This window comes from Triticum aestivum, chromosome 1D (genome assembly GCF_018294505.1).
Source record: "Triticum aestivum cultivar Chinese Spring chromosome 1D, IWGSC CS RefSeq v2.1, whole genome shotgun sequence".
Lineage (NCBI taxonomy): Eukaryota > Viridiplantae > Streptophyta > Magnoliopsida > Poales > Poaceae > Triticum > Triticum aestivum.
In genome coordinates this window covers 78,300,071-78,323,945 of record NC_057796.1, presented here as the reverse complement: position 1 = coordinate 78,323,945, position 23,875 = coordinate 78,300,071, and the positions used below count along the sequence as shown (strand labels likewise).

General features: G+C 46.2%; 1 protein-coding gene across 4 annotated transcripts in view; it reads left to right on the top strand.

The window, feature by feature from the left end:
• The first annotated feature begins 17,130 nt into the window (after nt 1–17,130).
• Nucleotides 17,131–23,875, top strand: part of LOC123180412 (probable ATP-dependent DNA helicase CHR719) — a 16,726-nt gene continuing 9,981 nt past the window's right edge. The window contains exons 1-3 of one of the 4 annotated variants that reach the window (XM_044592459.1): nt 17,131–17,714; nt 18,752–18,887; nt 19,410–19,474. In XM_044592459.1, the coding sequence (XP_044448394.1) occupies nt 17,316–17,714; nt 18,752–18,887; nt 19,410–19,474 (600 nt within the window). In that variant the 5' untranslated portion in view covers nt 17,131–17,315. The remainder of the gene's footprint in view (nt 17,715–18,751; nt 18,888–19,409; nt 19,475–23,875) is intronic. The other 3 variants (XM_044592460.1, XM_044592461.1, XM_044592462.1) reach the window with 3 other exon arrangements.

The following is a 23,875-nucleotide window of genomic DNA, read 5'->3' as shown; positions in this document are numbered from 1 at the left end:
ATGGGCCGAACTAATGGGCCGAGAAGATACAAGACATAAGACTCTCTCCCGTGTCCGAATGGGACTCTCCTTGGCGTGGATGGCAAGCCTGGCATTCGGATATGAAGATTCCTTTCTCTGCAACCGACTTTGTACAACCCTAGTCCCCTCCGGTGTCTATATAAACCGGAGGGTTTAGTCCGTAGAGGCAATCACAATCATACAGGCTAGACTTCTAGGGTTTTAGCCATTACGATCTCGTGGTAGATCAACTCTTGTAATACTCATATTCATCAAGATCAATCAAGCAGGAAGTAGGGTATAACCTCCATAGAGAGGGCCCGAACCTGGGTAAACATCGTGCCCCCTATGTCCTGTTACCATCGAACTTAGACGCACAGTTCGGGACCCCCTACCCGAGATCCGCCGGTTTTGACACCGACACCAGGAACTCTCAATTTTTCCTCCTTCCTTCCTCGCAAAAAAGAAGAAGAAAGAAAATCAAAGACTTGAGAAGGCATACAGAACAAGCTAGTGTACCAGTAAAGAGATGTTGCTGAGTTTTAGAAAAAAGAGAGACGTGCTCCTGTAGCTGGTTCGAATCCAAACCTAGACTATGACTATATATGGTGCTATGCTACTCTGCAAGTAATGAAACTGACATATCCAACGTCCGCTTCTCCTCTTCTCTACTTACTCTGGCTAGCATCAGAAGCTCTGGCCGCAGCAACCATGTCCGTTGGCTGCTCGTCCACCTGCTCTTCAGCAGGCAACAACCAGATATGCGCCAAGTCGCCACCCGTACCATCGCCTGTGGGTCTCATCACACCCCCGCCGGCACACGCACCACAGCCGGTTGCTCATCGCAACCCGCTGCCATTGGTGTGGTGCCACTACTGCAAATCACGCAGAGTCATCCGTCGCATCTCAACCACAATCTTCAACCCTGGCCGAGTCTTCTACAAATGCCCGAATCATGGGGTAATAATATGTTTAAGTGTTGTTCTGCTGCTTTCAGTTGCTGATTTTTTTAATAGTTTGGTTGATGATCTTCCAATTTGATTCCTGCAGAAAAGGGAAGATTCGTGTGATTTGTATTTCTGGGAAGTTGCTGATGTGGGGGAATGCAACTACGCTGATTATTTGGTTAGCCGAGGAATCGCAATACCAGCAGGTTGGGGTGTTTGACAAGTAATTGGAGGAATGGAAGAAGAGGAAGATGCAGAGCAGAAGGTTAAAGAAAGATGCAGTTCCTCTGATCATGGCCAAGCAACAGCTGCTGAACAACCTTGACAATAATGAGGAGATGAAAGAGCTTGTGAAGATAATGGGCAAAATCGATGTGCCCTGTAGGATGATTGTCTCTTTATTTGCAGTGTATGTAGCACTCGTGATGTATTCAGTGGCTATGACATAAGAACTTTGTTGAAACTAGTAATGAATGAAACCTGTGTAGTAGGCTGGGCGTAGTGTTCTGAACATCTAATGATTTCTATTAACGGAAATCGGGGGGTATCCCCTTTTTCTCATAAATAAATAAATAGCAAAGGCCCTTTTGGTAATAAATAAATAAATTAGCAGAGGCCCTGTCGGGTCAGCTTTGTTCCCATTCGAAGACGTCGAGTAAATTGCAGTCCCATAGCAAACTGTGTCATCAAATTCAAGTTTCACAGCCAAATATGAGTACAACTAAACAACAATGTCATCATGTTTTAGTCGTCATACAATCACCAAACACAAATGACCATACATAACAAGTGATGTTCTCACAGCAAAATACTAAACAACATGTTCATCAGGTTTCAGTTGTCATAGCAAACACAATTTCACATAGTAGATAAGAAAACGTCTTCTGACAGGCAAATACAACAAAAGCAATCTAATCATCATCCACAGCAGTAGTGTCAACATCTTTCGCCATGTGTATCAGTCTGAATCGTAATTCCCCAGAGTGTCTTCTTCTTCTTCATCCTCAATGTCCTCAAACGTTGGCTTCTTATTGATCAACTCTTGTATGTCCACAGCACGACAGGCAATCTTTTCGCCAGCGTCATTGACGTGATGGTTCTCAAAGATATTAGGAACATCTGTGGAATCTTATACATCAGGAGCAGTGTAAGCATCATCTTGTTGTGCAACTTCATTAAACAAATTCCTCTGCTCAAACCTTTGCAATACTCTCCAGTCATTGCTACGTGCAAATGTGTCTTCCAAGAAAAATATATGTGTTTCTTGATTTGCCAAAATAAAAGGCTCGTTGGTCTGGTATGCCGCCTTTACATTGATGGATTTGAAATAATCATCAGGTCTGGGTTTTGCGATCTTGGAAAACAGGTCATATGAACGATAGCACAACAGAACCACATACCGATGATCCTCGAAACTGGAGATATACTGCAACTGAACAATGTCTGTTATGTTAGCATACATTTCAGTTGTTTCTCTGTCGTACGTATCCGTGCTCATGATGGCACTGTTTTGTGTCTTCCTGCCTTCGTCGCGTGCAAGGGTGTTGTAGCGTACATCTCCAACAACGCAAGATTCATAATGTCTTACCCGAGTATCAGGACCCATTGCTAGTGCGTAAAGGGCATCATCAACTGCCTGCCCATCCTCCCGCATCGTCTTAACCTATGGTTAGAAAATAGACAAGCTGATCATCTTATGTACTCAATATATTAAAAAAACTGATAGTGCAATTCAAAAGCTTACATGGCTCTTGAACCATTTCGCAAATCCTGCCATAACCAGTTTGTCAATGTTTCTTGGATTTTGTGGCAGTAACTCCTTTTTGTAGATGATGCACAACATAGTGATCGCGTCAAACATCTAAATATATAAGAATGTGCTGCAAGTTTAGTAGATTACGATGTATAAGCTGCAGTACTTAGCACTTACTTGATATAAGGTAATATCTCAGGACAGTTATTCAACACATACCAAACCATTTTTTCCAAATCTTTAGGTTTGTCCTCTTGTTGACTCTTCCCTATAACTCGAACAGAATAATTGAAAACATTGAGCCCGGGATTGTCTTCACCCACCTCTTTGCTAAGATGATCAGCTGTTTCAATGTATTTTGACCAGAATGTCAACACTTCTGTAATAATGCAAGCCTCTGCAATGGAACCCTCGGGTCTAGCTCTGTTCCTACATAGCCCTTGAAAGTGCCTAGCCGCCTTTCAATAGGGTACATCCAGCCATACTGTACTGGACCTCTAAGTAGTGCCTCATCAGGTAGATGAACAGCCAAATGCACCATCACATCAAAGAAGGCTGGAGGATATATCTTTTCAAGGTCGCATAGGATAGTTGGTATCTTGTCTCTAAGACGCTCCAAAGCATCTACCCTGATATTTCTACTGCAGAGTTCCCTGAAGAATTGTCCCAACTCTGCAACTGCTCTGTATAAGTCAGGGCGGCCCAATCCTCTAAGGATAATAGGTAAAACCCTTTGAAGTAGGACGTGGCAGTCATGAGTTTTCAACCCTTGTACCTTGTTTCCATCTGCACTAACTCTCCTTTCAGGGTTGGAAGCAAATCCATGTGGGAATCTCACACGTGACAGGACCTCGCAGAATTCTTTTCTTTTTACCTTGTCCAAGACGTACACAGCTGGTGCCATATCCCGTGGTTTACCTTCATCTTGCACCTCCATATCCTCTATGATACCCAGGTGTGTCAAATCAATCCTAGATTTTAAGGTATTTTTCGTCTTGCCTTCAATATTAAGAAGTGTGCCGATAATGCTGTCACATATATTTTTCTCGATGTGCATCACATCAAGATTATGCCGCAGATCCAAATCTTTCCAATACTCCAAGTCCCACAAAGTGGACCTGCGTGTAAACAATAATCTCTCTTCTGCCCTGCCACGCTTCCTTTTCCCGCTACCATTACCAGGATGGTTTCCTGGTGTAATATGCCTGACCTTCTCTAATTCCACTTGCAACTCATCGGCGGTGAGCCTCTTGGCGCATCACGGTTTTCATGCTTTGCATTGAACACATGTCTTCGGTATTTTGTAGGATGCGGCTTGTCCTTGGCAAGGAAACGGCGGTGTCCAATGTAACAGATCTTGCTAAGTATTGCGTATGATAGCAGATTCCTGTCACAGAGAACACATGCATTGTAACCATGTGTCGTTCGCCCTGACATAGTGCCCAAAGCCGGATAATCATGGATGCACCAAATTATAATAGCATGCAGAAAGAAATCAGCTGGTGGGCTTCTATATAGGTCTCGATTGAGAACACCCCTCCATAGCTATTGAAGTTCCTCCACAAGAGGCTCCATGAATAAATAAAAATCCTTTCCAGGACTTTTTGGACCTGGGATGAGCAAGGCCATCATGTAGTTTGATTCATTGGTGCAGACATTTGGAGGCATGTTGTAAGGGATAACAAGCACTGGCCACATGCTATATGTGGCGCTCTGGTGGCCAAATGGGTTAAATCCATCTGAAGCTAAGCCAAGTCTAATGTTTCTCGGGTCAGTAGCAAACTTTTTCTGTTTCTGATTGAAGCTTTTCCACTCACTGCCATGAGATGGATGGCTCATTACATTCTGATCTCTGTACTCCTAGTTCCTAGAATGCCACAGTACATCCTCTCTTGTTTCAGCATCATGAAACAACCTCTGCAATCTTGGTGTAATTGGAAAATGACTCGGAACATTATGAGGAATCCTCTTCACAGCATCGCCATCTTTCCATCTTGATGATTTGCATTTTGGGCGTTCACTTAAGTTGGCATAATCCTTCTGAAACAGAACACAATTATTCTTACAAACATGGATCATATCATATCCAATTCCAACTACACGAAGGAAATTCTTCATTTCACTATAGGTGTGTGGCAGCTCAGATGCATCTGGGAAAGCTTTGCAGAAAGCAACCAACATCGCATCGAATGATTTGTTGGTCATCCGCTTAGATGTCTTCACCTGAAGAAAGGTGACCATAGTTGAGAATACTGACAGCTTATTTCCTAGGGTGACAGCCACGTTGCATTGTTCCAGCATGCGGCCCCACCATTTTTCTTCTGTAGGTGAAAGTTCACGAAATGCACGAGCATTTCGTAGCACTGTTTCAATGCTGGTCAAACTCACTAGCTCCGCCACCACCACCTCATCCTCCTCTTCCACCTGAGCATCAGGCAGATCAAGATGGTGATCTGCTGCTTCCACGTAGTCAGTAACATTGACGTTCACAGCTTCACCATGATGAACCCACCTAGTATATGTGATCGACATCCTATACAAGTGTAGATGATTTTGCACAGTTGACTGGGGTCTTCTAACTGAATTTATACAACTGCTACACGGGCAGAGCACATCTGATTTCGGACCACCGTACTCACTCCGGGCCGCTTCATCCCACAATACCACCGAATCAAGAAAAGACCAAGGAAGGAAGCAATCTGAATATCAACACCCACAAACCCCTTTGTGTTCTACTCGTGATGTCATCTACGCATAAACCTGGCTCTGATACCACTGTTGGGACGGTGCATGGGAAACAAAAAATTTCCTAAGAACACCCAGGATCCAATCTAGGAGATGACCATCTAGGAGAGGAGATATTGGATATACATACCCTTGTAGATCGCTAAGCGGAAGCATTAAGAAACGCGGTTGATGTAGTCGAACTTCTTCACGATCCAATCACGATCCGTCCCGCGAACTCCCGATCCAAGTGCCGAACGGACGACACCTCCACGTTCAACACACGTATGGCTTGATGACGCCTTCACCTCCTCGATCCAGCGAGCGACGGTGAAGTAGCAGCTCGAGTCCTTCGGTAGCACGACGGCATGGTGGCGGTGGTGGTGGAGAAATCTCAGCGGAGCTTCGCTAAGCACTACAGAGAAGAAGAGGGATGCGAGGGAGAGGAGAGGCAGCACCGTTGCGTGGAGATGTGCTCACGGGGTGCGGCTGCCCTCTCTCTACCTCTATATATATAGGGGAAGGGAGGAGGGTGTGGCGCCCCTAGGGTTTCCCCTAGGGGGGCGGCGGCCAGGACAGATGGGTTCTCCCCTAGGGTGACTTGCCCCCCAAGCCGGGAGGTGGTAAGACCTAGGGGAGCGCCCCCAACCCTCCTGGTTTTTTTAATCTAAACACACTTATCATTATTCAATAATGTTCATAGGGATACAACTAAGATCTGGTGGGTTTAACAGCCACACATGGCGCCCAAAACCCAGACCGAAAGCATGCTTAGCAAGGCTATGCGCCTCATGATTTGTAGATCTTCCCTCGAATATGAAGGAGCAGTTGTTAATTGTTCTTGCCGTCTCCACAATCTCTTTAACAGTGCTACCATACAGGCCACCAGTTTGCTTCTGAATTTCATTAACCACCCCCTTGCAATCGGAGGCAACTATAACATGTGTCAAAGCTAGGTCTGTTGCTAAAGCAAGTGCTTCTCGGCAAGCAAGTGCTTCCAACGTAGCAGGATCTTTTATACCTGCTAGTCTGATGCATGAAGACCCCAGATATGTTCCCGAAGTGTCACGGCAGACCGCATTGAAAGAGCCTTCCTTCAGATTCCTAGCAACTGCACCATCCACTCTGATCTTTGCATGTCCAGGAGGAGGGGGAATCCATCTAGGAGCCACTCCCTGCTGGTTTGCCGCTGCAACTGCTATGTGTTTCTTTGGCTTACATTCTTCCAAGTCACGGATTTATCTGAAGATGAAGTTGTGCGTCGAAAGTGGCCTTTGGAAGATATTTTCATGCAATGCTTGTCTTCTGGAATACCAAAGCGCCCAAAGAGTCACAACAACCTGGACGAATTCATTAGGAGATAAGATGTCGATCAGTATAAATAACCACCTCTTCGCATCAGGCACCCTTGTGCTGTTCAGAGCTTCAACAAGGTCGGCATCCTGAAGAGCCCAAACACATATGGCGACTGTGCAATGGAGCATAGAGTGCTGCCATGAATCCTCAGAACCACATAATCCACATCTGGTGCTCGTGGACATATTGCGATGGTGAAGAAGATCCGCCGTCGGGATTGAATGTTGAGCAAGTCTCCATAAGAAGATCTTTACTTTTGATGGCACATCTACCTTCCACAGCTTCTCCCAGGATTTACACTCTCTGTCACTATTTGAGTTGGCAGACCGGCCTTCAAGCCAAGCTTCCCTACTCATCTTTTTTCAACCAGCATACGGTAGGCAGAGCAAACTGAGAAGAGCCCGTTCTTTTCGTGCACCCATGACCAGAAGTCGTCCATGTGTCTTGTACAAAGAGGTATAGACATTATGGCCTCTGCGTCGGTGGGAATAAACACTTGGCCAATTGTTTGCCTATCCCATTCTGCCCCCGGCAGAATTAATTCACTAACAAGCTGGGGTGGGTTCACAATCCTGCTCATGATCGGTCTCATGTTCGAAGGCCTCGGTAGCCAATTGTGAGCCCAAATATTTGTTGAATGCCCATCCCCGATGCGGCGAATCATCCCTTGTTTCATAACATCACGGCCTTCTAAGATTGCCCGCCATATTTGGGATGGCGCTTGTCGGTGTCAAAACCGGCGGATCTCGGGTAGGGGGTCCCGAACTGTGCGTCTGGGATTGATGGTAACAGGAGACGGGGGACACGATGTTTACCCAGGTTCGGGCCCTCTCTATGGAGGTAATACCCTACTTCCTGCTTGATTGATCTTGATGAATATGAGTGTTACAAGAGTTGATCTACCATGAGATCGTAATGGCTAAACCCTAGAAGTCTAGCCTATGAGTATATGGTAATGAATCTGTCCTATCCGGACTATGCCCTCCGGTTTATATAGACACCTGAGGGATCTAGGGTTACATGGAGTCGGTTACATAGGAGGGAATCTTCATAGCCGGCCGCCTAGCTTGCCTTCCACGCCAAGGAGAGTCCAATCCGGACACGGGTATAGTCTTCGGTCTCCGTGTCTTCACAGCCCATCAGTCCGGCCCATGGATAACAGGTCGGATGCCCGAGGACCCCTTAGTCCAGGACTCCCTCAGCGCTGCTCCTAGTTCAGCCTCCAGAAAATCAGTGTCTTGGTGGTATTTGGCTTTCAAGACCTGTGCACTGAGAGAATCCGGATCTATTAGAATCTGGTAGGCCTGTCTAGCTAACAAGGCTAGATTAAAAAGTTCAACATCCCGAAATCCTAACCCTCCGCAATTCTTTGGTCTTGTCATCGTACTCCACGATACCCAGCTTGGTTTCCTTTTGCCTTGTTTACTTCCCCACCAAAACTTCCTTATCAATGAGTTTAAATGTTCGCTTAGACCTCGGGGAAGTTTGAAACAAGACATCGAATAAACCGGGATAGCTTGAGCTACTGATTTGATCAATACCTCTTTCCCCCCAGCTGAGAGAAGCTTCTCCAACCAACCCTTGATTTTGCTCCATACTCTGTCCTTTAGAAATTTGAAAGCTCCATTCTTGCTTGTGCCAACATCCGTAGGCATTCCCAAATACCTGTCTGTCAAAGACTCATTAGCTATGTTTAGGGCTGTCTTTACCTCAGTTCTCAAAGAATTGGGGCACCCCTTGCTAAAGAACACCGAGGACTTTGCAAGATTGATTCTCTGCCCCGAAGCAAGGCAATAACTCTCCATCAAAGAGGGCAACTCATAACTATTAAACAGAACTGAGAACTTTACTGAAGAAACCATTCTCATAACTATGTCAACCCAAGACGGAGCAAATCCCATCTCGCTCATAATAGCTCTGAGGTACTCCCACTCCACACAATCATATGCTTTCATCATATCCACCTTGACTGTGCTGAATCTGTTCCTCTGTGTTTTGTTTCTCTTCATAAAATGTAGGCACTCATAGGCTGTGATGATATTATCTGTGATTAGGCGCCCTGGGACAAAAGCTGATTGCTCTTTTGAAATTATTTCAGGTAGGATATGCTTCAATCTGTTTGACAAAACTTTTGATGCAATCTTATAAAGCACATTACACAAGCTTATGGGACGGAACTGGTTAAGTTTGTTGGATCTTTGACCTTTGGTATTAAGACAAGAATCTTTTCATTAATTACCTCAGGGCTCTCCTCGCCATGGAGAATGCGCAAGACCACATTTGTCACCTCGCCGCATAGATCCCAATGCCTCTGGAAGAAATGTGCCGGATATCCATCTGGACCTGGTTCCTTTGTGGGATACATCTGAAAAAGAGCTACCTTGACCTCGTCAGGTGTATAAGGTGTTGTAAGCTTATTCATCTCCACCGTGACCTTTCTCGGGACCGCATTAAGCACCATTTCCATCCCAGAAGTTCCCTCTGAAGTAAACAACTGTTGATAGAAGTTGTTTGTTAAAACTGCCATCTCCCCCGTGTCATGGGTTATAGAGCCATCCGGTCGTTCAAGACTTTTGATCAGGTTCTTGCGCCTGCGCATGCTTGCTCTCCTCTGGAAGAATTTGGTGTTGCGATCTCCATCTGTTAACCAATCCACTCGGGAGCGCTGACGCTGCTTAATTTCCTCCATGTGGTTTAACTCAACTAGGCGATCTGAGATTTTTACCTCTGCATGTGATGGTGACAACCTACGGGGGTCATTCTGCAAAGTGGCCAACTCCCTTTTGAGTTTTTTAATATCCCTTCCTACATTGCCAATGTTATCTCCAGTCCATTGCAACAAGGATGCTGAAAGGTCGCCTAGTTTTTCTCATTTGTGACACAGATTGGCCCGCATGAGCATTGGTCCACATCCCCTCCAAGGATGAGCCGAAGTCAGCATGCTTCTCCCAATATAGCTCGTATCGGAAGATTTTCTGTCTTGTTTGCGCCGGTGTTTCAGGTTCCAGTTGTAATCTGATTGGACAATGGTCAAATGTCGCACTTGTTTCGTGAACCAATAATGCATGGGGGAACAAGGAGGACCATTCTGTGCTTGCCATCGCACGGTCGAGACGAACTCGACAGTAACCGCCCCCCCTCCCGTTTGTTTTCTTCTCAAAAGTCCAAGCCTTGCCCTGCTATCCCAAATCCTCCACAGCACACACATCCACCGCATCACGGAAGCCCTGAATCTGCGACGCGCGACGCTGGCCGGCTCTAGAGTGTTCATGTGGAAAGAGCACTTCATTGAAGTCGCCAATGCAGACCCATGGTAAGGAACTTGCTGAAGCGATGGACTTTAGCAAATCCCACGTCTTGTACCTCTCTCCAACTTGTGCCTCCCCATACACACAAGTGAGCCTCCAATCTGCAAGATTAGGTATAGTCGTCGTTGCATCTACATGATATTCAGAGTACCCAAAAACATCAAACTTTATTCCATTGTTCCAAAATAAGCCAATTCCGCCGCTCTGGCCAGAGCTACTAACAACATAAGTATTATTAAAACCTAAAGTACCGGCGAGGTTTTTGACATGTGCTTTTGATATTTGTGTTTCTACAATACATAGCACCCTCGGGGAAAATTGCTTCGCAAGATCGCGAAGCTCTCGAATTGTTGCGGCTTTGCCCGCACTGCGACAAATCCAACAGAGGAGATTCATTGTGCCCGGCGATCCTCCGAACGGGAGGTCGCCGATTTTGCATCATTTGGTTTGTCTGTCGATGGTCCTTTCTTCCCATTCTTCTTCTCCGAGCTTATACGTACCCTCTTGGGATCCTGCTTGGATGATGGACTGATCGATGCTGCTGGAGGAGGCAGCGCCAAAAGAGTATTCCCCGCCGGAACGACGGTACCCATACCTGCAGGGTCATATACTTCCGAGTTGTGTTTCCTATTATCCTCAGCAGGCTGCATCTCCAAGTCCTTGTCCATATCCTCATTGGTACTTTTATCAGCTTGAGTGTTCCCTTTGCCCCGACCAGCTGAGCGACCACCACGTCGTCCGCCTCGCCGTCCACGGCCGCGGCCACTTCCTGGGCCTATTCCCACACGCATATTCCCAGATGCCCTGAGATCCTTGAAGAAAAGAGCTGATGGGGCATGGATCCCGTCGCCGTGCTCCTTGAAAACATGACCAAGATGTCCGCAGATGGCGCACCAATCTGGTAGGCGCTCGTACTTCACCAGGTATATTTGTCTTTCTCCATCACGGATCATAGACACGGCATTCTTCATGGGTTTATAAACACTGATCTTTACCCAGACTCGATAGAAGTTCCCGACGAAGTCTTGAGTAATAGGTTCAGCATAAAGGACCTCCCCAACTCTAGCAGCTAGGGCTCCTACCAGGTGTGCATATTTATCTGGGACATTGTGAATCTGTACCCAGATATCAATTGTATCCAGCTTGACCAAGGTAGGTTTTGTAACTCCATCATAGGGGGAGATTACCACTGCATTGCCTCTGAAATTCCAAGGGCCCTCCTGCATGACACGTTCCCAGTCTCCCAGGCAAAATAATTGCATGGAGTACAGGTTTTCTTCCAACGGGCGGAACTTCACGTCATGAGCCAGATCCCACGCTGCTCGCATGTTTTTGAAAAACCAAGATTGACTGTATGGCTTGTCGATGTGGACTCGAGCAATCTCCACCCACCTGGTAGCATCAGGCGGCGCATCTTTCTCATCGAAGACTACATCATCAAGATCCTCTTCTCACAGGCCAAGTTTGGCCATCATCCTTTCCACCTCGGTCGCAGATTTTGATCCGGAAGCACCAGATCCCCCTGTAGCCATGATCGACGAACTTGCCCGAGAAGAAAACTTAGACCGGGCGGTAACCAAGGGGGAACCCTATCTCTCTTCTCTGTCTTGGAATTAGATCAAGCCCAGCGGCCTAATCCCAATCATACCCAAGAAGATCCGAGGAGGGAAGGTGAAAAACTCGACGGCGGCGACGCAATCGCCTCCGGGAGAAGAGAAACCCTAGCGAGAGGGAAAATGCATTAGGTGTCCCCAACCCTCCTGGTTACGTGAGATGGGGTGATGGGGGCGCTCAACCCCTTGGTGGGCTGGTTTGCCCCTCCCCTTGGCCCATGGGGCCCCCAACACTTGCCGGGGCCCCCTGGAACCCCTTTCGGTGATGCTCGTCATCAACCGGTACCCCCGGAACAATTCTGGACTCCAATACCCTTCGTCCAATATATCAATCTTCACCTCCGGGCCATTCTAGAGTTCCTCGTCACGTCCGGTATCTCATCCGGGACTCCGAACAACCTTCGGTAACCACCATAATGACTCAATTATACTTATATCGTCACCAAACGTTAAGTGTGTAGTGTTGGAAATATGCCCTAGAGGCAATAATAAAATGGTTATTATTGTATTTCCTTGTTCATGATAATTGTCTATTGTTCATGCTATTATTGTATTAACTGGAAACCGTAATACATGTGTGAATACATAGACCACAACATGTCCCTAGTAAGCCTCTAGTTGACTAGTTCGTTGATCAATAGATGGTTATGGTTTCCTGACCATGGACATTGGATGTCATTGATAACGGGATCACATCATTAGGAGAATGATGTGATGGACAAGACCCAATCCTAAGCATAGCACAAGATCGTGTAGTTCGTTTGCTAGAGCTTTTCTAATGTCAAGTATCATTTCCTTAGACCATGAGATTGTGCAACTCCCAGATACCGTAGGAATGCTTTGGGTGTATCAAACGTCACAACATAACTGGGTGACTATAAAGGTGCACTACAGGTATCTCCGAAAGTGTCTGTTGGGTTGGCACGAATTGAGACTGGGATTTGTCACTCCGTATGACGGAGAGGTATCTCTGGGCCCACTCGGTAATGCATCATCATAATGAGCTCAATGTGACTAATGAGTTAGCCACGGGATCATGCGTTACAGAACGAGTAAAGAGACTTGCCGGTAACGAGGTTGAACGAGGTATTGGGATACCGACGATTGAATCTCGGGCAAGTAACATACCGATAGACAAAGGGAATTGTATACGGGATTGATTGAATCCCCGACATCGTGGTTCATCCGATGAGATCATCGTGGAACATGTGGGAGCCAATATGGGTATCCAGATCCCGCTATTGGTTATTGGCCGGAGAGGTGTCTCGGTCATGTCTGCATGGTTCCCGAACCCGTAGGGTCTACACACTTAAGGTTCGGTGACGCTAGAGTTGTTATGGGAAATAGTATGTGGTTACCAAAGGTTGTTCGGAGTCCCGGATGAGATCCCGGACATCACGAGGAGTTTGGAAGTGTTCCGGGGGTACCAGGCTATGGCCAGCATGACCGAAAGGTGTTTCGGGAGCCCCGGCAAGTGTTGGAGGGCCTCATGGGCCAAAGGGGAAGGGGCAAACCAGCCCACTAAGGGGTGGTGCGCCCCCCCCACACCCTTTCCCACGTTACTTGGGGAGGTGGGGCGCCTCCACCTGGCTTGGGAGGCAAGCCTTCACCTGCTTGGCTTGGGGGGCAAGTCTCCCTAGGATTTTCCCTAGGGAGATCCAATCTGCTTGGCCGCCGCCCCTAGGGGAAACCCTAGGCCGTCTCCCCCTCTCCCCTTGCCCCTATATATAGTGGAGGGGTGGGAGGGCAGCCACACCTCATCCCTGGCGCAGCCCTCTCCTCCTCCAACTCCTTCTCCTCCTCCGTAGTGCTTAGCGAAGCTCTGCCGGAGAACCACGAGCTCCATTGCCACCACGCCGTCGTGCTGCTGGAGTTCTCCCTCAACTTCTCCTCTCCCCTTGCTGGATCAAGAAGGAGGAGACGTCCCCGGGCTGTACTTGTGTTGAACGCGGAGGCGCCGTCCGTTCGGCGCTAGATCGGATCTTCCGCGATTTGAATCGCCGCGAGTACGACTCCATCAACCGCGTTCTTGTAACGCTTCCGCATCGCGACCTTCAAGGGTATGAAGATGCACTCCCCTCTCTCTCGTTGCTAGTTAATCCATAGATTGATCTTGGTGATGCGTAGAAAATTTTGAATTTCTGCTATGTTCCCCAACATGTAGACCCTGCGGGTTCGAGAACTATGTAGACATGATCGAGACACCTCTACGGTCAATAACCAATAGCGGGACCTGGACGCCTATATTGGTTCCTACATATTCTACAAAGATCTTATCGGTCGAACCTCGATGTCAAGGATTCAGCTAATCCCGTATGCAGTTCCCTTTTTCTATCGGTATGTTACTTGCCCGAGATTCGATCGTCGGTATCTCCATACCTAGTTCAATCTCGTTACCGGCAAGTCTCTTTACTCGTTTCGTAATACAAGATCCCGTGACTAACTCATTGTTCACATTGCTTGCAAGCTTATTGTGATGTTGTATTACCGAGTGGGCCCTGAGATAGCTCTCCATCATACGGAGTGACAAATCCCAGTCTTGATCCATGCCAACTCAACAGACACCCTCGAAGATACCTGTAGAGCACCTTTATAGTCATCCAGTTATGTTGCGACGTTTGGTACACACAAGGCACTCCTCCGGTGTCCGTGAGTTGCATGATCTCATGGTCATAGGAACATATACTTGACATGCAGAAAAATGATAGCAATAAACTTGATACGATCATATGCTACGTTCATAGGTTGGGTCTTGTCCATCACATCATTCTCCTAATGATGTGATCCCATTATCAAATGACAACTCATGTCCATGGCTAGGAAACCATAGCCATCTTTGATCAACGAGCTAATCCGGTAGAGGCTTACTAGGGACATGTTGTTGTCTACGTATCCACACATGTATTTGAGTTTCCGGTCAATACAATTATAGCATAGATAATAAACGATTATCATGAACAAGGAAATATAATAATAACCACTTTATTATTACCTCCAGGGCATATTTCCAACACCTTCTTCTTGAGCCGGCCCATTGTGCTCTTCCGTGAGCCGGCCTCCTGCTGGGTCTCACACCGGGCCTTTGGACCTTTCTTGTTTCCCTTCCATGACCCATAAAATAGAGTGACCCATAGAGCCTCCATGCTCCTAGTCGGGTCATAATTTTGGCCGGGTCTTAGTCGTAGGGAACATCCCCAACAGAGCACTTTGGGAAAATGATTTTCTTCACTATTCGAAATGCCTAAGTATGGTGCCTGGAAGTCCTCTATTTGAATCCCTTTCACAGTGCTAAGTGCATGGGAGTTCCACATCACCTACAAAACACACAAAGACAAAGAAAATTAATACAAACTAACAAAGAATAAAGATTATGCAATGCTCGTGGTGAAAAGAGTAAATACAAGAAATCATGCATATGGATATGTAATTGGCTCAATGTGACATGATATATGGGGAGAACATGCAACAAATGAGCTCTAAAAGCGTAAATACAGAGCCATCAACTGACAATATATGATCATGGACATGAAAGCCCAAGGGAATGAATAATTGAGACATAAGGATTGGTGGTGTGCGTTGCCGTACACATGCACATTGCAACATACGTAGGAAGACATTGTTGATTCTACGGATGCACAATAACAACACAATAAAGCATGGTGTGTGTTATAAATAATTTTATTTGCGCACAGTCTACTAATGTGGACATACATGCATATTGCTATGATCCAAAAAATGCACATTTGAAACATGTGCTATCTGATCCAAATGGCGAATCAATCTAATCTACAACTCAACAAACAATGTGGTCGCGCTTCCTCGCATCAATCGTGCCCTAGCCAAAAACACAACATTTCGCCGGGGCACAACAGCCGCGAGTCACCCCAAAATACCCTTATGATAGACGAGCCGTCCATCGGTTTACATGTGCGAAGCAAAGTTGAGGTTAGTTGTACTTACATTGTTCTGTCAAGGTTGGACTACTGGCGATGGATGTGGAAGGGATGTCACCAGGGCTAGAATGGATACCGCCGGAGCAAAGGAAAAAAAATGGGGCGAGCATTAAAAATCCTCGACGCAGCTATGACAGTGGGCGGCCAAACGTAGCCAAAGACCCCGCCGCGTGAACAGCTGAAGCCCCCACTAGTGCAGTTGACGTCCCGACAACAATGATGGTTCGTTACGGGCCGACTGCCACTAGAAGCAAATCGAGAAGGAACCTTGAGCATCTTTTGCGTCTCCTAGAGGTCGTGATCCCCAGTCGTAACGATAGCGAGCCAACGACGGCGAAACTACTGCTGAGAAGGCATAGAATTGGGCACTAGGGTGGTGGAGCATCGGCTGCCATATGTGGCAAGGAAGGGACCGTGATACATAATGTGGGTTTTGGCAGCAAGTGAGTGTAGCAGGGAATTAATAAGGGTGATACGCCGTGCCACCCACGCTTCCCAAGGAGTACAAGTTTACTGACACGTGAAACTTCATGCTGCGCTGCACCTTCTCGGCACCGACTCCTTAGGAAAGGCCGGCTGGGCCATTATTCTCCCTCAAGACCGAGGACAACTTTAGGTTCGTGAGGGCAATTCCGTGCCGACCAGGATGCGAAGTCTATCGAACACGATCAAGTGTACTTGACACAGCTTCTTCAAAAGTCAGGTAGGACGATTTACATTTTGCCATACAATCACATTCAATTCAATCCTATTTATGAGCAATGAAGATAATAATAAATAGTTTCTCTACCCGGCTTTGCATATACTCCCTCCGTTCCAAAATAGATGACCCAATTTTGTACTAACTCTGTAAAAAAGCCCTTCAAAAAGTTCACCTAACTTCTTGGTTGCATTTGATTTTTCTATCATCAAGTTATAAATAAAACCTGCCATTCTCCCAACACAAAAAAACCCCTAAAAAAAGACCAACACAAAAAAACCCACCTGCCACCGATTATCTCCATTTTCACTCAAGTTCTATAACTTTATAGTACTAGCATTTTTTATTTGATTATATTTTTATTGATGTAAACAGAAATAAGAACTTAATCGGTACCTTTGGCGTTCACCACGCGACGGAGCAGGTGCGTTCTCCATTTTGTTTTTCTGTGAGTGTAACGTGCGTTCTCCTTAGCGCACACGCAAAAAATGGAAAAGCTGGTGTGGACCTTAGCGCACACGCAAAAATTGGCAAAGCTGGTGTGGACCTGGGCTTAGCCCGGCTTAGGTCCGCAGTTCGGTCCCGCAAATCCAACCCGGCCCGAACCGACCCGATCTGGCGTATATTATCCCGACGCAGTAAAACAAAAGCGAAAGAGAAAAGGAAAACCTAAATTCCCCATCCGGAGCGCAGAGGCACCCCACCCCGCCCCGGCGCCCGCCCGCCTGCCTCCCCGACCCCGATCGATCCATCGAAGCCGAAGAAGCTCCCCCCCTCCCCTCTGACAACACCGCGCGAAAACATAACACAGCCCCCCTCTCCAGTCGTAAAGCCAGCCCCCGCAAAGGCTTCGAGCGGGCGTTGCCGCGCTCCGATTTGAACCGGGAGCGGGGGACGAAGGCCCCCGCCTCACCGCCTCGCCTCCGCCGCGTCGCGCGGGCTGGAGGCGGAAACCCTAGCGATGGCTGCGTCCGTGGACGCGGCCGCGGCCGTGGCCGCGCCCGCTCCCCCGCCGCCCGTCGCCGCGCCCGAGGAGGCCGGCGGGGGCGACGCAGAGCAGGCCAGGATCCTCATCGGGGCGCTCAACCTTCTGTCGCGCAACCTCCCGCTTCCACCCGCCGTCCTGCGCGCGGTCTCGTCCATCTACCACGGCGGCGAAGACGCGGACCAGGAGGAGGAGGAGGAGGAAGGGGCTGAGGGCCCGTCGCTGGTCGGGGATGAAGGCGGAGAGGGGGATCCCGCTGACGCCGTCGATGCGGCCGAGGTGCGTGCCGGTGCTTCTCCACTATGCGGCGCGTTTCGGTTGGATGCTCTGGCGTCGTGTAGCTCGATGGGGACTCTGGTGCCGGGGTTTGGTCTGGTGCGTGGTTTGGCTAGGGTTTGTGGAATTGGCGAGATTTAGGTGTGGTCCCAAATAATTAATTACTGTGGTTCGTGGCTTCGTGCTACGGATTTTGGGTTCGACTTGGGCTGCATGTTTGTGCAATTGGGAGCGTTAGCTTTTGGCGCTTTGTAATGCGTGTGGGTTAGTAAATTTCTCTGGCTGACACCCTCTTGATTCTCTTTAGGTGAACGCATGATTATGGCATATCAACTTGTATTATCCCGGGGCTACAAGATTGGTGCTAGATATATTTAGCTGGCCACTCAGCTGGGACGACTTGAGTGACATTTGATGATTGGGTATCATGTTGTTTGTTTGGGTGATAGGGTCTTCTAATGTCGCGATGGAATCAGAAACATGTAGCTTCATTTCCAAAATGCACTATATTTATCTAGGACTTCCTTGAGAACTTTGTCTTGCCATCAGACTGATTTTCATTAATGAGGGGAGTTAGATGAAAAATGGGATAAATTGCTTGTCTTCCTTTATATGTTAAGTTGTTTGCCGTCATAACTGATCTGAGATACTTCTGCCCCCACCCCCCTTGTTTCGAGAAACTTCTCCTTCTGCCACTGTTTGTGATCCCGACCTTGGGTTAGGAAAAAGCCATGCCAGTTTTCTGTTGTCCTGACAAGAAATTACCAGGAAGGAAAGCACCACAAAATCACATGAAGTTCATAAGAAACAAAAATACAGGATGACCTGGAGAATTCTGGAGTCGCTTTTCTACAAAAGTTTAAGACTGATTTTCTTCTTCTGAAGTTTCAGTCCAGATGAATCCATGATTTTTTTCTTGATTATCTGGCATTTTCTTGTTACAGTTCTGAATATTCTTTTATTCTTTCTGTTGATGGTTGTTTGGCTTTGGACCACATGACAAGGGCTAGAGAAACACGTAATGCTAGAAGGAGGAACACAACGAGTGGCATAAATATTATCTCTTTTGTTCTATTATTATTGGAGGTTTAGTGTTTGTTAATATTCTTTAACTGGCCTTTTCCTCTACCTCTTAGGAAGCCACCTTAATTCAAGAGTTTGAAGATTCTATATATAGAAACCAAATGATGCACATGTCGTCCTCAAAGTTGACTGCTCTAAAAGAAGAACGCTTCAATACCTGCATCCAGCATCGGTTATCTGAACTCGAAGGTCAGATATCAACTCCTTCAATGTCTTGTTACCTGATTAGTTCTCTGAGTTCCATTTTCTGTAGTAAATCAATACTGTATTAGGCTTTTAGCATTAGTACTTATCCTGCTTTCACCTTGTCTTTCTGTATTATGAAGGTCCCTGGTTATTTTGGTTTAGTACTTATCTTTCTGTTTTATCTTCTGTTCTGTATCTTTGCTTATCTTGATTTGCATATAAAAAGTTGGTTCTGCAATTGACCTTCTGAAAATGGCTAAGACGGTGCAAAAGGGTATGATTGACGTTTTTGGTTTTCTTAGAATCTTGTATGTCCATTTCTCTGTTCACACTCTTGTAATTGCACGTCCCAAACATGATTTCTAGTGGATGCTTACTATTGGGCATGTCTCCACAACACGATTTTCCTGTACTTGCATTTTTTTGCAGCTGCTTTTTAGAGTACTTCTCAACTTTTCTAAACTTATTTAGTTATTTAATAAGTTATGTACACCAATGCCAATCTCGTTTCTTGTTATGTGCTAGGGTTACCATCTACTAGGGGTGAAGATTTGCAAATGAAGTGTTTACTCGAATTATATGGGCTCAAGGTAAATGCAATGTCTATTGGGACCAATGATTTTCCAGGCATTGCATTTTTCTGCTTTACATGCTTACACTTCCCACTACATGGTTTTCTTATTTGTGATAGTTTCTCTTTTCTCCCGACCATCTAATATTTGTGTAGATAATTGCTTGATGGTTATACATTGATAAATGTTATAAGCTGAAGTATGCTGGTTTTATAATACACTGCTGTCCCCTTTTTTTTTCCCGAACAACTTCATTATTTATAAAATATTGGCATGTTTGGTCGATAGGAACGACTTTGCCAAGACATTTATGTTGGCAAGTCGATATTTTGGCACTGCCTGCTGCCAAATTTTGGTGCAAAATTGTAGTGATTGGTTTGCTGTCAATTGCTTGGTCCATATGTTTGGCACTGCCAAAATTTTGCAAAGACAAGGTGGCTGCCAATTTCCCAATTCTTTTGGAAGCAAACCATTTGGATGACTACTTTCTGGGTATACCAACATATTGGCAAGCCAAAAACTGGCAGCTAACCAAGCAGGCCTGGTGTCTTATTTGAGTGAATCAGGCCTCACGTCTTCATGGAATATACCTGTAAATACATGCAACTTCTGCATACTAGTTGCAGTGTTTGGTTTAATGATACACTTGACGAGTAAGCATGCAGGGAAAATCTGTACCAAGTTACAGCGATACAGATACAAATGCCGATACTGTGCTCTGGCACCTTTTAAAAAACACATATGGGTTATGTTTGTGTGTGTGTGTGTCTCTCTCTCTATATTATTATAGAGGTTAGTCATGTTTATACTAGAAGTCTATTGGTCTCCAACATACAAATACAAATACAAATACCGATACCATGCTACAGCACCTTATAAAAAACACAGATACGGGCTATGTTTGTGTGTGTATATATATACTTAATACCAAAAAACATATATAAACTGTGTGAGCGCGTACACTGACTTATTCTGCGTGCAGATCCATCATGTGGGCGCCCTCAGTTTGGTTAAGATCAAACCAACCTGTAGTGTACCCCACCGCATGTCACAACTGATTGTCACACCTAGCCCATATATAGTAACCTAAAATGAACATGTTTGAGCGTACAATTTTGCATGTAAACAGTAATCATGCATACATATAGTAGTAACGCCAGTAATAATGAGGACAAGAACTTGTATTACGATATAAACTACTTCCATTTATCATCTTGCAAAACTAGAGCCTTGTACATCACAACGTCATTTACTACAAATCTTCTATATTTACTAGATGCTCCACTACACATTAATTAGCACCTACAACTTTAATACATTACCACCTAAATAATCATGTGGTTTTGATTTGCATCTTAGTTTTAGTTGCATCTTGTGGTGATTCCATTACTATATTTGTAACTTGTGGTGATTCCATTACCATATTTACCAGCTATTTTACCAGGGTTAGAAGAATGGCTGGTTTGCAAGACAGGGAGTTGTGCATGGCACATAGTAATAGATGTAACTCTAGTACTATTTTTGCTGGCTATTTTACCGGGATGGTTTGCGGAGCAGAGTGTTGTTTGTGACTAGCAGTAACCATCTTAGTTTTAGTTGTGCATCTTGTGGTAATTCCATTACCATATTTGCCAGCTATTTTACCAGGGTTAGAAGAATGGCTTGTTTGCGAGACGGAGGGTTGTGCATGGCTCATAGTAATAAATTTAACCCTACTACTATTTTTGCTGGCTATTTTACTGGGATTAGAAGAACGACTGGTTTGCGGAGCAGAGTGTTGTGTGTGACTAGCAGTAACCAATTTAATTCAGTTACTTTTTCTTGCATGCGGTTTTACCATCATGATTAGCGGGTTGGTACGGAGCCACGGGACGGAGGTGGGGCGCGTGGAATGGTAACAGAAATTAAAGAAATTACTATATTTTCTACTTCCTTTTACTCTCACACAATTAGCCGAGTGAGACTGCACTGGTTTGGTGGCACAGTGATTAGCGACCGGCGCGTAGAATAAGAGCTTTGCACGCTCGCTTGGTTTAGCGCCACCGTATATATATATAGATTAGTGATTTTTATACTAGAAGTCTATTGGTTCTCCAACTCCAGTGTCCAAACGCCCCAATATTATCTAAACAAGGCCTCTAGCTCCGCAAGATTAAAAAGGCATGCCTACAAATGAAATAGAAAGCTATTAAAAGCATCCTAGCAAAAATTGTAATTAAATACTTTGCATTGTAAATTACCCACCTGCAGTATAGAACATCCTAGCAATCAGAGCAGCAAAGCTTGCTGTGAGTTTCCTGATTGAAGCTTGCTTCAATAGCCAATGAACCCCTTCTCTTCTTCCCACTGGTTCCATTGTCATTTAGAGAAATCGCACAAGCTGCATTCAGCCCGTGGACTGCATTGGCTCTTCCACTGCCTGCATTTGAGTTTGAGCTTCCAACTCCAGAACCACCAGTCGCTACCAGTGCTTAATGAACTAGTCATTTCTGACCTTAAAAGGGGGGTAAGAAGTAATCGGCACACAACAACTCGAGAGGGAGAAGGGAGAAGGGGAAACTGACCCGCGGCTTGGAAGGAGACAGATCAGCTCCGGACGGCGAAGGGATCTGCGGTGGTGGTTTGGATCTGGCGGTGAGAGGCTGACAGCAGCCATCCTTCTTCTCCAGTGCGGCGGCCCTCCGACCAGGGGAGGGAGCTGTGGTGAGAAATCAGCCTTCTCCGGTGAGGAATCCCGTTTCGCAGGCGTGAAATCAACCTCCCCGGCGAGGATTTAACCTCCCCAGTGAGGATTCATCCTCCCCGACGAGGACTCAACCTCCAACGACAAATCGACTGATTTCGGCGACGGATCGAGCTTCTCTCGCGAGAAATCGAGCTTCACTGGCTGGTTCCCATCAGTGCAGCAAGGGACAGAGGAAGAGGGAGAAAGGCGGCGTGAGGAGGAACCCCAGATTTTCTGCCGACTGTGCTCGTATGGGATCCTTTAGTAGGACAGTGGAATAAACGGGCCGGTGGTTTAATGTGCTAGGTCAGCACGTCTAACTAGCCGTGTGGCACTAAGGTCAGATGGAGGCATGGGCGTGTGAGAGCGAGTCGAGAATGGGTAGGGTGCGTTTGTGGTATGAATTGAGCGGTTGGGTTTTCCTGTATCAGACAGGTATCGGGGTGCATCCCAGCTGTATCAGAATTATTTTTAGGACGCTGCTAGACAGCAATTGCTTGCTCCCTAGCACGATGGAGCGGCCTATCTATTTTGGGTAAGTGCGCGTGTGACCTCCTCCCAGATCCAGAAAAGGGAAGTTATTTGCCCATAGCACTTACAAGCTGCCAAACTGGTCCCCGCACCACGGGACCCTCATTACAGGAAAAATCCACTTTCGCCCACCCTGGTCGTCTTGACCTCTTCTATCCAAGAATACATCAAGCAAAAAAGAGAACTGGGCAACAATATTATACACCAGGGGGAAGGAGCAGGCAAAATAGAAGGGTAAAACAATTCGGTTGCTGTCTCTTAACTTGTCACATGATCCGGACTACAGAAAACTTGCTTTGAATATGGTATTTTTTTCATGTTCCTGTCCCAAGAAGTTGCATGCTCAAGATCAGGATTTGAAAAAGCAATTTAAACGTGTTCCCATGGGCAAAAAAATTGTCATTAAGTGTTAGTGTGGTTGCTTCATATCTATGGGATCTAAGTTCCCTTCCCCTTTGAATATGTGAGAGTTCTGAAGTTAGCGGTGTTGGTAGGCAAATTAATATGTGTTGGTGCATATTTGTAGGCAAATCAATATGTGTTGATGCATTCTAAAAATATGTAGGCAACTTGGGGAGCGTTTGGCAGGCGAACTAGGAGTGAGGACTCCATGTTGCAGGCAAATTAGGAGCGTCGATAGGTGAATTTAGGAGCGTTCAGTAGGCGAACTAGGAGTGAGGACTCTATGTTGCAGGCGAATTAGGGGCGTAGGTAGGCGAATTAATATGGGCAGGCAACTTAACACAAAATTGTTAGGCTGATTAGGAGTGAGGATTCTAAGTTTTGGCTACTTAGTGTGCATTATGGCGTGACTAAGTAGCTAGGTTGGCAGGCTAGCCGACTTTTAGTGTTCTGTTTTGGCGACTTAGTTTGCATGCTGATGCGACTAAGGCTAACGGCTAGGTTGGCAGGGTAGCATGACTTATTGCGCGGTTTTAGACAACTTGTGTGTGTGAGGGCATGACTAAGTTAGCTGCTAAGTCGAACGAGTTCGGGCAACTTAGTTATATATGCTGGCTAGTTTTAGGCAACTTAGTACGTGTGGTGGGCAAATTAGTGAGGGGGGTTAGCAGCTAGGGAATCATTGAGTTAGGGAACTCTGTTCATTGATTTAGCGACTTTAGTTGGAGGGCTTGGCAACTACGGGTCTGCTGGCTTGCTGG